The sequence below is a fragment of the Hypomesus transpacificus genome, chromosome 10 (assembly GCF_021917145.1).
Source record: "Hypomesus transpacificus isolate Combined female chromosome 10, fHypTra1, whole genome shotgun sequence".
Classification (NCBI taxonomy): domain Eukaryota; kingdom Metazoa; phylum Chordata; class Actinopteri; order Osmeriformes; family Osmeridae; genus Hypomesus; species Hypomesus transpacificus.
Genome location: NC_061069.1, coordinates 8,081,063 through 8,095,503, shown reverse-complemented (window position 1 = coordinate 8,095,503; position 14,441 = coordinate 8,081,063). Strand labels below are relative to the sequence as shown.

The 14,441-nt window shown below is 45.6% G+C and overlaps 1 protein-coding gene across 1 annotated transcript in view; it reads left to right on the top strand.

Annotated features, from left to right (window-relative positions):
* Positions 1-5,914: 5,914 nt before the first annotated feature.
* dnah9l (dynein, axonemal, heavy polypeptide 9 like) overlaps positions 5,915-14,441 on the top strand; it is a 30,188-nt gene continuing 21,661 nt past the window's right edge. Inside the window, exons 1-20 of the mRNA XM_047027104.1 lie at positions 5,915-6,193; positions 6,567-6,710; positions 6,800-6,990; positions 9,492-9,687; positions 9,805-9,904; positions 10,039-10,250; positions 10,358-10,591; positions 10,759-10,926; positions 11,083-11,199; positions 11,431-11,568; positions 11,748-11,872; positions 11,962-12,157; positions 12,337-12,441; positions 12,569-12,760; positions 12,859-13,059; positions 13,184-13,519; positions 13,614-13,691; positions 13,782-13,837; positions 13,931-14,051; positions 14,255-14,424. Of these exons, the coding sequence (XP_046883060.1) occupies positions 5,915-6,193; positions 6,567-6,710; positions 6,800-6,990; positions 9,492-9,687; positions 9,805-9,904; positions 10,039-10,250; positions 10,358-10,591; positions 10,759-10,926; positions 11,083-11,199; positions 11,431-11,568; positions 11,748-11,872; positions 11,962-12,157; positions 12,337-12,441; positions 12,569-12,760; positions 12,859-13,059; positions 13,184-13,519; positions 13,614-13,691; positions 13,782-13,837; positions 13,931-14,051; positions 14,255-14,424 (3,359 nt within the window). The remainder of the gene's footprint in view (positions 6,194-6,566; positions 6,711-6,799; positions 6,991-9,491; positions 9,688-9,804; positions 9,905-10,038; positions 10,251-10,357; positions 10,592-10,758; positions 10,927-11,082; positions 11,200-11,430; positions 11,569-11,747; positions 11,873-11,961; positions 12,158-12,336; positions 12,442-12,568; positions 12,761-12,858; positions 13,060-13,183; positions 13,520-13,613; positions 13,692-13,781; positions 13,838-13,930; positions 14,052-14,254; positions 14,425-14,441) is intronic.

Sequence of the window (14,441 nt, the reverse complement as noted above, 5' to 3'; positions counted from 1 at the left end):
AGGAAGCGGTCAGCAGGAACTCAGCGATTTCGGGGCGCACATGCACAGAAACACACACACACACACTGGTGAGTGGCCCTGCTCTTTTACCCCTTCCTGTGCTCTCAAATATCCCTGACTCCAGACTGAGCAGAAACCTTTCCCAGAACAAAAGGACTGGTTTGATAAGGAACAGCTTACAGTGACTTTTCTGCCATTGTTTCCCTCTGCAAAGATAGACACTCCTCTGTGTCTAACGTGTCCCATCTCTCGACCCCCCGGAGGACAGAAAGACCGACACAAAAGATACAGTAGAGGGGTAAAGGGGAAGTGAGGGAACATTTCAGAAAGGACATATCATTTAGATTGACAATACATGAAAAGAGATAGTGACAGAGAGAAATAGAAAGAGACAGCTAGGCAGAGAGAGGAAGAAGAGACTGGGCTTTGTGTATGTGTGTGAGTGAGAGAGAGAGAGAGAGAGAGAGAGAGAGAGAGAGAGAGAGAGAGAGAGAGAGAGAGAGAGAGAGAGAGAGAGAGAGAGAGAGAGAGAGAGAGAGAGAGAGAGAGAGAGAGAGAGAGAGAGGGGAAGAGTGGAGGTATGGAGAGGCATGGTGAGAAAGGCAGGCAGGAGGACAGATGTGTGTGTCGGTCATTACTGTAATCGCCTCATTTACTCTGCTCACTAAGGGAAGGACGGCTGGTCAGCACCATCTGGACACACACACACACACACACAGACACGCACACAGTTACAGCCACCATTCATGCCAGGGTTACTCAGCCAGCAACAGGAGGGAACGTGATTGCTCTGTGCGTCAGTATCCATCAAGTGCCTGCTCTCCTTCTCCAACCTCAATAATGCCTTGTGTCCATTTCCTTCTTTCTCTCTCTCTCCCCATCTCTCCCTCTGGCGTTGTATCCTCTCCTTCCCTGTCCATCCCTCCCCAGAGTGCTTTCTTTCCCTCTTCTCTCTGGGGTCTGAGAGAGCTGCCATGAAAACGGAGAGAAGAAGAGATAGAGTGAGATTGTGTGTCTGGGCGAGCGAAACAGCAGTGTGGTGTGGAAGGAAGAACAGGAGACGGAGAGAAATAGGAAGATGAGGGAAGAGCGGAAAGTAGGGAATATGAGGCAGCGTCAAACTCATCTACATGTTCATTCCTTTCAAGAAGGAAAGAAGGAGAGTAGGAAAGGACAGGGAAGAGGAGAGGAAGAGAAGCAATGAAGGGAGAGGAGAAAAGGAGGAGTGAGATTCCTTTTTCGACAAAGAAGAGGAGAAGAGGGGTAGAGGAGATGAAGCAAGGAGGGGAAAAGGAGAAGGAGGAAGGTCTGGTGGAGGACATGGAGTGAGCAGAGGAGCGGGAGAGGGAGAGGAGGAGTGTGCCTAAGACTGTTGCGCAGGACCGAAAAGGAGCAGTGCATACACGAAGCACCATGTAGCCATGGAAACGGAAAGAGAGATAGCGCATGAATGGGAAAGGAGAGACTGAAAAAGAAAGGGATACACAAACTGCCACAGGATAGGATAAAAGATGGAACCTCCATCGTCTTTGTAGCGGATACATCCGTCCTTTACTGTTACCTTGTCCTTTTACGTCTCCAACAGTCAACGAAGCCTTCCAACCACACGCTGAATGTTCTTTCCTCTTTCCTCAAGGCCCCCCCCCACCCCACCCCCACAGTCCTCGTCTCTCATCTGTATGCTGAGAGATAGCTTGCTCTCTTTCTGTCCGTCCACCCCCCGCCCCTCGGGTCCTGGTGGAGCAGCAGTGACATTGGGCGAGAGGTCAGAGAGATGGGCAGCCCTGCTCCTGCTGTCAGCACACTCAAATGGGTTTAGCCACAGTATGTAGGCCCAGGGGACACACACACACACACTGCTGTGCTTCGCTTTCTCCGGCCAGAGAGAGAGAAGGGCATGGAATGATAATTCAGTGAAAGGACACACACCATGGATGATCTGATGGTATATCCAATAACAAACGATAGCGCTTGTGGGTTTTGTTAGCGTGTGACTGTGAGCATGGGCCGTGCTATAGGAAGCCTCAGGAACAGGTGGCTCGTAGATGGCATGACCTTTCTTGTTTTGTTTTGAATTCAGCCTCTCAGAGCTGACAGACCAAGCTGGTTCCAAAATGGAGGTGTTGGAGCACTCTCTGATGAGGAGAGTCTGAGGGGATTTTACACACACAGGGCCACGCTGGTAGACAAGAAGGAGAAGCTAAATATAGACATAGTTAAGAATAAAAAGGACAAATTCAGACTCAAATGCCAACAATCCCTGATGGCCTAATCTCTATCTGGCCCCACATCCTATTAGAACATTATTACATCTATACTTGATACTTGAGAGTTAGAAGGCCAGTGCTGAGATTCTCAGAAAGGGCAATTGTAGCTGTGGTATTCTAAGTAACACAGTTACAAAAATGACCCATTTTTCCACGTTTTTACATGAATGCCGTATCACATGTAATAGGATGACATGGATAGGGTCACTTTGGATTAGAGTTGAAGTATCAGCTTGCAACCACTGTGCCACACTGCCCTCGAGTGGATGAAATATGAACTGCAGTGTGTGGCCAAAACAGACAATATGGATTCAAAACTAATCTGCACCAACCATTAATGTCTGTTTGACCATCTAATTTTATGTTAACTAGGGGTGGGCGGATCGATCAAATCAAATCAAATTTATTTGTATAGCCCTTTTTACACGCAAGCATGTCACAGAGGGCTTCACATGCGCCCATAGAACTGCCCCTCAACCAACCTAAACCCTCAAGGAAGACAAGGAAAAACTCCCAGAAAAACTCCAACCGGGAGATACAATGGAAGAAACCTTGGGAGGAGCAATTCAGAGAGGGATCCCCTCCTCCAGAGACGGTTGGTAAGAGAGAGGAGCAGAACACAAGCTAAACATAGTCATACAGTGTCAATGGGTTTTGAAACACCAAAATCCATTGTTCGGCTTTATAGACGTTGGATGGGACCGGGAAACTCGCTGTTGGCCGTCATGGAGACTGGATTCCGGGTGACGACCTGGTTCAGCGTTGGCAGACCGACGACCAAGCAGGTCCTGACAGCTCAAACCCCCCACACCACAGGGAATGTGTGGGGGGGGGACAGAGAGGAGAGCAGGGATTAGAGAATGCCAGGAGCAGCTAACAGTTACAGTCAAAATAGAATGAGATCCCCACCGGTCAAGTGTGGACTAGTGCAGCAATTTAACAGAGCAAAAAGGGTATTTGATGCAGCCCCACACACCAAAACAACGACAGCCCCCCTCAGTTGGAACATGAAATCTGTTCCAGGGGAAAGAACTCTAAAGTAGGTTATACTTATACGAATAAGGATGAAAACAGCCAGTCCCCCGTTGTCTCCAACTAGTAATAAAAACTATAACAGTAACAATATACAGCAACGGAACTATAATAATAATAATACTAACAATATACAGTAATCGATCTAAAGTATTGATAGTATCGATGCCAACGTTAGTTCCGTGTAGATCGATACTCGCGTGAGGAGATCGATACTTAAGTTTCAATTTCTCTTCTAAAATAGAGACGTGGAAGACTCAACAGGGATTTCCATAGTAACACAGGACTCATTTATTTCCATAAATACATTTATTTGTGGAGATGTCTGCTCTTTTTTAGGAAAAGTAACAGAGTTTTTCACCTGATATAACGTGTAACCCTCCCCTAACAGGGAAAAGATCTGTCCTGCCATAATGTGTGTTATCTTCTGTGTTATTTTGGTCAACCTGAGATAATGTAGAGATGTATGCTCTTTTCTAGCAAAAGTTACAAAGGGGATACACATTCAATCAGGTGAAAAGGTCGTCTCTGTTACTCATATTGTAGCAATCGGAAATCGTGACCTCTGTGCAACTGGCTCACGGACGACTCCAAATCAGAAAAAAACGCTCCATATTAGTGTGAATGGATAACATAACTACCCCAAACCATTATTTGAAGTTTTGGGAAGCATTTACATTGGGTTCACACAATTTGAATCTATAATTTAACAGCCGTTAGAAATGGTGACCTTTGTTGTATTGGCTCTGAGATGGCTCCAAATCAGAAAATATGGTTCCAGATTGGATGATATAACTACCCCAAACCATTGTTTGAAGTTTTGGGAAGCATTTACCTTGAGTTCACACAATTTGAATCTATTATGTTTTTTTTTTTTTTTTTTTTTAGGGTCACACATTCTGACGGCCGTCAGAAATGGTGACCTTTGTTGTATTGGCTCTGTGATGGCTCCAAATCAGAAAATATGGTTCCAGATTAGTGTGAAGGGATGATATGACTACTCCAAACCATTGTTTGAAGGTTTAACTCCTTTGGGAAGCAGTTACGGTGGGGTCTCAATTTTTTTGGAGGGATTTCTTTGGGTCACACATTCTGACAGCCGTCAGAAATAATGACCTTTGTTGTATTGGCTCTGAGATGGCTCCAAATCAGAAAATATGGTTCCAGATTGGATGATATAACTACCCCAAACCATTGTTTGAAGTTTTGGGAAGCATTTACCTTGAGTTCACACAATTTGAAACTATTATTTTATTTTTATTTTTTAGGGTCACACATTCTGACGGCTGTCAGAAATGGTGACAAGTGTGGTATTGGCTCTGTGATGGCTCCAAATCAGAAAATATGGTTCCAGATTAGTGTGAAGGGATGATATGACTACCCCAAACCATTGTTTGAAGGTTTAACTCCTTTGGGAAGCAGTTACGGTGGGGTCTCAATTTTTTTGGAGGGATTTCTTTGGGTCACACATTCTGACAGCCGTCAGAAATGGTGACCTCTGTGGTATTCGCTCTGTGATGGCTCCAAATCAGAAAATATGGTTCCAGATTAGTGTGAAGGGATGATAAGACTACACCAAACCATTATATCAAGTTTTGGGAAGCATTTACGGCGGGGTCACACACAATTGCAATGTATTTTTATTTTATCTAATTTTTTTTGGTCACACTTTCTGACGGCTGTCAGAAATGGTGACATCTGTTATATTGGCTCTGTGATGGCTCCAAATCAGAAAATATGTTTCCAGATTAGTGTGAAGGGATGATATAACTACCCCAAAGCATTGTTTGAAGTTTTAACTCCTTTCGGAAGCAGTTACGGTGGGGTTACACATTATAATATATATATCTTTTTTTTGGGTCACACATTCTGACGGCCGTCAGAAATGGTTACATGATATAATGTGTATCCCCTATACAACTTTTGCTAGAAAAGAACAGACATCTTCATATGATTTCAGGTTGTTCTTTTGGACCAAAAGTAAAATAAACCCACATGATGGCATGACAGATTCTTTGCATGTTAGGGGAGGGGATACACATTATATCAGGCAATTATTTCACCTGATATAATGTGTATCCCTTCTGTAACTTTTGCTAGAAAAGGGTTAGGGTTAGGGTATAGGATATCTTTAATATACTAACAGTAATTTAGACAAAATTCTTCGTCCTGTGTTTTATTATGATCATAGTCATGATCAAGGAATCACAAAATCATTAAATGATCATGAAAATTCAAATTAGTATATTCAGGTGTTGCTGGGGTTCCAGTAACTTCAGACACAAGGGGGAGGGGGGTCGCCAGGGGCAACAGCGCCAGCCCATTAGGGGTTGACAGGGTGTCTGGTGACATTTCTGCTCAGACAGGTATCAGCTTCCCAGCTGATGGCCCTCAGAGCCAGAGCACTGACATCTCCAGTCTCTCACTGCTCAGCACTGAGAAGTCATCGCTACAGCGTATCACATCAGTCCTGTTTGAGCGGGTTAGGACTTCACCTTTATCTCAGAGTTGCAATGTGGTGAGTATTTAGACAGTTGAGCGTCTGTGCTGACTCACTTGTGTCAGCGCTTTCTTCTTCTCCCCCTTTGTTTTCCTCCTTCTCTACAGTCACGTCCATGGCTGAAGGTAGCGGCAGGACCAGTGTGGGAGGAGGAGGGGTGCGTGTTCTCCAGGACCCCTCTCAGAAGGTGGGATCAGCTCTGGCAGACGAGAGGGTGGACTTCCTGCGGGAGCAGGCCGTCTGCGTGCTCCGTGTGAAGACAGACAAGTGGAACCGCTTCATCGGAGCGGAGGAGAACCAGAGAGTCCTGCTGGAGTTCCTGGACCACACCTGGACAGACAGGCTGCTGCTGTTCACAGGGCCAGGAGGGACGCTGCACGCTGGGGACGCCCAGGTGAGACACACACACGTACAATTCAGAATAACACACAAGCAGAACCACAGACCAAAAGACACGTGCATAAATAAGCACACACAGACATACAGATTAATACAGAAAGAATACTACATAAAAACACACAGTGAGAAAGCAGACATGCCAGCCAGTCAGGACTGGATTTAGAAACGTTTTTGCTGGAATTCTTTTAGCACAACTAACATCTTTCTTTGCACTAAATATAATCTACCTTAGACAGCAGACCTTTCTAATCTCCTTGCCACGTGGTAACGTACAGTCCATCTAACGTGTCACTTGTCGAAATAAGTTGCCACTTATTTCTAGTGCTTTCACCACTGAAAGCATTCCGATTGTATTTGCCTCTGTGAAGACCTCCGCCCCCTGGAGGACCAAGCTACTGTGTCTGCGGAAGAGAAAGGTTCTGAGGATCACCATCCCAGGATTCAGGACCCAGCTCTGGCTGGGCGAGGTGTCTGGGAACCCCATGGAGCACCTACCTGTCCTCATCTCTGAGGTGAGTTTGTGTGTGTGTGTGTGTGTGTCAGGTGATTTCTGTTCTAGGTGTTCCCTAACTCCTGGAACTGCGCATTTATGTGTGTGTAGGTGCTGGTGTCGGTCCTGTCTAACAGTCTGAACCAGAGGGGTTGGCCCAGGGTGGTGTCGGAGGACATCCACAAACACCTGGAGCAGCTGAGGAGCAGAGTGGTCACACTGAGGGGCAGGGCAGAGGGACGCACTCTGCTGCCCCTCCCACTGTGTGTAGAGAGAGCTCAACCACAGGACATAATGCTCAGGTCAGTGCGTGTGTGTCCTATAGGTTACTTACTATGGGCAATACTGGGTGTTTTGTGACAGTTCAAAGTGGGTAGTTATAGTGGGCCTGCTGTATGTGACAAGGCATATCAAGTACGGTCAAAATGCAGAATGAAGTTCAGTGGGCAATATAAACATTGGGAATGCAAACGGATGAGCTACTTTCTTGTAGTATACTAAAATATAGATAGTACACTTTTAGTTCACTTTTGATATACTTTTAAGAAGTATGCTTAGAAAATAGTTCACTTTTGATATACTTTTAAGAAGTATCCTTAGGAAATTCTTCACTTTTGATATACTTTTAAGAAGTATGCTTAGACACAGAAAAATTGTACATTTCTTCTGGAGTAGGATGTACGTTTTCTATTATTATACAGCAAAAATAGTCAAAATACTTTTAAAGTACATTACAGGTTACATTTTTTAGGTAAATAGTGTTAAAATTTGCTGATAAGAAGTTTGCCGTTTGTTCGAAATACAAATGTAACTTCATGAATTTAGTTTTTTAAATGTATCTGCTTACAATGTAGTGTTTTGTTGGGTGGTAATTGTCATTGTTGTGCTGGTTTACCATTGTAACCATGAGTTAAATGACTTAAATTTGATCAAATGAGCTGGATTATTACCACATTAGTGTAGACACAGTAAATAGCTTTTTTTCAGCTAAAAAGTAAGTGGACATTTATCCATTTTATTTCTTGAAGCACTTACATGAATTGAAAGTGCACTTGAAAGTATTGGAAAGAATACTTTGAGGGACTTTAGGAAGTATACACTTTACAGTGTTCAAAAGTAATCCATAAATACACTATACAGTGGGGATCGAAGGTTTGGGCTTCCCAGGTCAATTTGTATTAATGTGCATAAAGAAGCCAAGAAAAGATTGAAAATCTCCAAAAGGCATCAAATTACAGATTAGACATTCTTATAATATGTCAAAAAGAGTTGGATTTTATTTCCATAATTTACACTTTCAAAATAACATAAAACAAAAAAATGGCGTCTGCAAATGTTTGGGCACCCTGCAGAGTTAATACCTTGTATTGCCCCCTTTGGCAAGTATCACAGGTTGTAAACGCTTTTTGTAGCCAGCCAAGAGTCTTTCAATTCTTGTTCGAGTTATCTTCGCCCATTCGTCTTTACAAAAGTCTTCCAGTTCTTTGAGATTTCTGGGCTGTCTGTCGCACACTGCTCTTTTAAGGTCTATCCATAGATTTTCAATTATTTTGAGGTCAGAAGATTGTGAAGGCCATGGAAAAACCTTAGTTTACACCTCTGGATGTAATCCACTGTGGATTTTGAGGTGTGTTTAGAATCATTGTTCATTTGTAGAAGCAAGCCTATCTAACTTCAGCTTTTTCACAGATGGCATCAAGTTAGCATCCAAAATTTGCTGAAAGGTTATTGAATAAATGTTTCCTTCTACTTGTGAAATGTTCCCTGTGCAAGTATCTCTTTATAGTGGAATAGTGTACCTTAACTCTAGTGTCTGCCAGATCTTTCTGGAGGGATCGTGCAGTCAAACGTGGGTTTTGACTTGCTTTTCTCACAATCCTGCGAGCTGTTTTGTCTGATATTTTTTCTTCCAGATCTTGCTTTAACTTCCACTATTCCTGATGACTGCCATTTCTTAATTACATTCCGAACAGAGGATATTGGCATCTGAAAACGCTTTGCTCTCTTCTTATAGCCTTCTCCTGCTTTGTGAGCGTCAACTATTTTCAGTTTCAGTTTTCTAGACAACTGCTTAGAACAACCCATGGTGCTGATTGTTGGGGAAAGGTCAGATGAGTCTGGGCATTTAAAACCTTTGAGATTAACATCACCTGGTCTTTCCAGACGATGATTGAGAACAATCCATGACACTGTCAGGTCTCAGCTTTCCAAAGGGGGCGGTGCATGCTATAAACTCTGAAGGGTTCCCAAACTTTTGCAGACGCCATTTTTTAGTTTTCTGTTATTTTGAAAGTGTAAATGATGGAAATAAAATCCAACTTTTTTTGACATAATATAAGAATGTCAAATTTTGACCTGGGGTGCCCAAACTTTCGATCCCCGCTGTAAGTGTAATTTAAAGAGTACCAAAATAACTAAAAAGTGAGCCAATTCAATTTAGTTAGTACAAAAATAGTTTATAAATAAGTAAGTATAAGTATAATTTGATATAATTATTCAATCACCGATTTAGACAAAAATCCTTACCTACATTTGAAAAATGTTATCGTCAGGCTCAATTCATCTATTCCTCTGGTCGCAGAGATCGTCTTTAGCAACTATGTAGCTTTCACCTGTATGAAGTTTCTCTTTTTTGTTTACCAACTGTGCGCTTACTTTGTATTGTGACGAACCTCTCTTTCTGCACAAGAGTTCATTTAAGAAGCGGTTCGATTTTGTTTACTTTTAGCTATCCTTTCATTTGGGTATCTAAACTGAACTTGGTTTTACCCCTTTCTCCTCTGTGCGCATCCCTGTCCCCTAGCCCCACTGGCTGGCCTTTGGACCATGGCCTGCTGTACTCCATAGAGACCCTAGTGGTCCAGTGGTCTGGTCAGATATGGTCAGTCCTAAAGAGGGACTCCAGCACGGTGTTGCAGCAGAGGGACCACCCAGGCCCCGGGGCTGAACTGCACTTCTGGACTACTCAGAGAGACAACCTGCTAGGCATCCAGGAACAGGTGTGGCAGTCAGTTGATAGGCCACCGTGTATGTAAGCAAGAAGGTTCCATGGTGGTCTCTGAGATCTGTGAGGTGAAGGTTCTGTTGTGGCGTTAGTTTGTGTTTTGTGGTTACAGATCCAGAGCCCGAAGGTGGAACAGATCAAGGAGATTCTGAGGAGGGTCAAAAGCAGCTACTATCCTTCCTTCTGCGACATCTGCCTCAAAGTCAACCATGGTAGAGAGAGTGTCTCACAACACGAATGATAACAGTCTGTCCTCCCCTGTATTTGATCCCTCATCTCTAGTCTATCATTCGGTAGGGCCTATATCACTGTGTGTGTGTGTATATGTGCGCGTGCGTTCTTCTAGCTGTGCTGGAGGCAGAGGACATCGACCTGTATCTGCGCCCTCTCCGAAGACTCATCTGCAGTTTTGAGGAAAAGAGCTTCTTCCAGGTCGAGAGCCTGCTGCCTCCTCTGTTCCACACGCTGTGTCTGATCTGGAGTCAGTCCCACTACTACTGCTCCCCTGCTCGCATGGTGGTCCTGCTGCAGGAGTTCTGCAACCTGCTTATAGACAAGGTGTGTGTGTGTTTGTTTGTTTGTTTTGTGCATGGTCCATCTTACTGTGGTCACATTGTTCTCCTATTGTGTTGTAACTGTGTGTGTCCGTGTGTGTGTGTGTCCAGGCCTTTGTGTACCTTCTCCCAGAGGAGCTGTTTAAGATGGAGCTGGAAGAGGGGGTGGAGAGGGTTCAGATAACCATCTCGGTGCTGCAGAGCTTCAAACAGCTCTTCCACTCCCACCGTCAGAGCATCCCCCAGTACTACCGCCCAGGCGAGACCATCAAGCCCTGGGACTTCCCTGCTGCCCTGGTCTTCAGCCGCACAGACCGCGTACTGGAGAGGCTGCATATGATAGAGGTCTGTGTGTAGGTGTGTTAAGGTGTGTCTGTGTGTGTGTGTGTGTAGCAGACGCCAAGGTGGAATGAATTGAACCGTTAGCTCCCTTGATGTTCTTTCCTTCACTGTACAGTTTTTCTTCTTGACTTCATCTCACCCCTGAGCCATCTCTATTCTCTGACATCCAGGAGCTGTTTGGGTCAGCCCTAGACTTCCTCAAACTGGAGAAGGTGGAACTGGGAGGATCTCGAGGGAAGATCCTCAGTGAGATGGTGTTCAGCATGAATGAAGAGTTCCACGATAGTTGGAGAACATTGAGAGAGAGCAAATACGATCCTTTAAACTACACCAAAGACGTGAGATGCTAAACTCAACGAGTACCCACTGTACATCTCTGTTTTACTGTACAACACTAAGCATGGTGATTTGAAGGGAGTAGAACGGTGTCGATTCTGTTTAGAGCAAGAAGTATGTGCAGTGTGTTGTGTCATGTTGTGCTGTGGTGCATGTAGGACTTCCTGAAAGACTACTGGCGTTTCATGGAGCAGAATAAAGACTTTGACCAGAGACTTGGAACAGTCCTCAACCTAGCCTTCCAACACTCCAAGGGCCTGGAGTCCACCTTTAAGGTGACCACGGCAACCATGACCTCAACCTAACCCTTTACTCATCCCCCATAACCCCATAAGAATTCTATTGTTTAGCTATAAATTATGTAAATGATTGAAAATAACCAATTGGGTGCATTATGTTCTAGGGAAGGGTATAGCTTAGTGGGAGAGCATTTAACTGCAGATTAAGATAGATTCCTTATGTATGTTGTGTGTTTTTGTGTGTTTCTGCTCGTCTCCTGCATGCAGTTGCTGCAGATGTTTGGGAGCCTGCTGGAGAGGCCCAGGATCAGTGAGCTGTTCGCTCCCAACTACACCCTTCTGCTGTCCATGTTCAACCAGGAGGTGGAGCACTGCCAGTTCATCCTGGAGCAGCACAGGGAGGCGGTAAGGGAAGCAGAAAGGCAGAGGGACTGACGTCGAAACAGACTAGAGAGAAGGTGTCGAGGAGCGGTGTGAATACAGGATTTAGGAAGCCTGTGTGTGATGGTTCGCTGAGATTGAGCACACTGGGAAAAGGTCATGTGGTCGTCTCCGTTGAACTGCGTTCGGGTCGTGTTTTCTAGCTGCGTTCGGGCTGCGCGGTCCTCAGTAAGAACATGCCTGCGGTCGCTGGCAACTTGAAGTGGGCTCAGGAGCTACGAGATCGCATCCTGACCAATCGCAGCAACCTCAACCAACTCACACACATGTATGTAACATACATGTACACACTCATACACTGTGATCAAGACAAACACATCCTATGGGGTGAATAGGATATCTTTCTCTCTCATCCAGGCCTCTGAATTCAGCGGAGGCAGAGGATGTTCTCCAGAGGTGTGAACATGTTCTGGAGGTATTGGACCAGCACGATGAGGAACTGTTTTCTCTGTGGACCGAGGGCCTGGAGGAACTCTGTAACACTCACCTCCAGGAACCACTACTGACCCTGGACTCAGAGACGGGCCTGTTCCAGGTCAACTTCAGCCCTGCTGTGAGACTCTCCCCTTAACGCCCAAGCTTATATACTGTCATGTTGCTCATGGAGACCAGGAAGGAGCTATGTAACTTTTTCCAACATATAAGCCCCTCCCTCTTTCTCTTTTTGTCTCTCTCTCCCTCCCTCTTTCACTTTCTTTCTTGCTCTCTCTCTCCGATCCCTTTCCCTCCCAGTTGACCTCAGTGTTGAGGGAGGTGAAATATCTGGGAATGCTGAAGAACCACTCCATACCTAATGCTGCTCTGCAGCTCTACTCCAAACGAGAGCAGCTCCACATGGTGGGTCAGGCTTTGCCCTCAGCAGAGCAGAACTCACTACAACATTGCCCAGATATATGAAGTTCAATTCAAACTAAAATGCTGTTTTGAAAGTATAAATCTGACTTTTGGTGTGGATTTGTTGTAGTACACCCAGACGTTGTCTCTCGTGACCCAGTGGTATAATAGGCTCCACAGCACCATACTGGCTGTGGAGCTGGGATTGGTCAAGGAGGAGATGGACAGGACCAGACGGCAGCTAAACCCCGCCCTCCGGGAACTAACCTGGGCTCACAATGACCTGTGGGACTACATACAGACCACACGAGACCTGGTCAAGGTACGCACACACATTCACTCACACATACACACGTCACGGATGAGCACCCGTAATGATCCCTTTGTTTATCCTTCCATGCGCGTCCCGTCTCGTCCCAGGGTGTGTCCACCCGTGTCCACAGCAGCAAGGCCAACGTGGAGGCCATCCAGGGGCTGATGGGGAAGTTCAGCCATCAGGCCTTCATCACCAGGAAGAGCAAAGGGTCCACCCTCCTCATCCTCAGTGACATGGAGGACAGTGTACACAAGCAATACACACTCATTACCAAGACTGGGCAACAGATACACACTCTTCTACAGGTACTCTCACTCACATACACACAAACACACACACATAGTAGATGCTTACATAAACTCTCTCTATCTCCCTTTATATCTCTCTCGACCAATCGGTTTGATCTATCTATCTCTCCCCATCCCCCAGGAGAACCAGTCACTGCTGGGGGTGTCCGACCCAGACAGTGCAGAGTGGCAGGCCTACACAGACTACATAGATAGGATGGTTCTAGGAGGGTTCTCCAGCGCCGTCCGCTGTTCTCTACTGTACCTGATGGAGAACACTGACCCTTCGCTCCGCATCTCGCCACTCTTCGAGGTGCAGCTGGTCCTGAAAGCCAACGAGATGACCTTCGAACCCTCGTTGGACCCCAGTCACCATGGCAACTTCTATGACATCATTGACAAGATGGTGGGTAATATAACCAACATGACGGCTTTCATACCCCGGGTGGCAAAGCACAAACAACTGGACAACTATCAGGTAATGTAGAGAAAATCACGGAAGCACACATACGTGCATACTACACAAACACACATAACTGTCACATGACACCCTCCGCTCTGTTTGTCCACAGGCTGACGTGGACGGGATGGCAGACCTGTCGGAGCTGTGTCAGGTCATCAGGGCTCGCGCCCGCACCGCCATCGCTAAGGTAACGCTTCTGTCTCTCAGCTCTGAGCACGCTCAATAAGCTTCCTGGCCAGTTGAATGTCAGTAAATCTGATCTGGTCTTCATCTTCAGGTCAGGGAATACCAGGGGTCGTTCGCAAGCTACCGCTACCTTTGGAGGGATGACAGGTATGTCTGTGTATGTGTATTTGTGTCTGTATTTGTGAGCGTGTATGCAGTGTGTTGCTGTTTTTTCATACAACTGTGTATGTGTGTGTGTAGGTCAGAGTTTATGAGGCAGTTCCTGCTTTATGGTCATGTTCTGAGTACAGAGGAGGCGGAGCTGTATGCAGACTATGAGCTGAAGAAGAACCCGCCCACCCTGGACAACTTCAAAGAACAGGTGACAGGAGAGGCGGGCTGCCCACTCTAGCTCCTCCCCAGCCTGTTTTATTGGCTGAGTGCAGGCTTTTCCAGATCCCTAAACCAATCACTTTAGAGAACCCCTTGCCTGATTGGCTGATTCTCTTTTTCAACCTGGTAACCAACCAGTTATCTTGTAAGTTGAAGCATGTTCAGTTGACGCATGTGTGTACTTTGTTCCAGATCAACCTGTTTGAGTCTCTGTACGTGAGGGTGAGCAAGATGGAGGACCAGAGGCTGTTCTGTGGCTGGCTGCAGATGGACGTCAGTCCTTTCAAACACACCCTCATGAATGTCATCAAGAAGTGGAGCTGGATGTTCAAGGAGCACTTGCTCAACCACGTCAACCAGAGGTGAGCTGGGGACACAC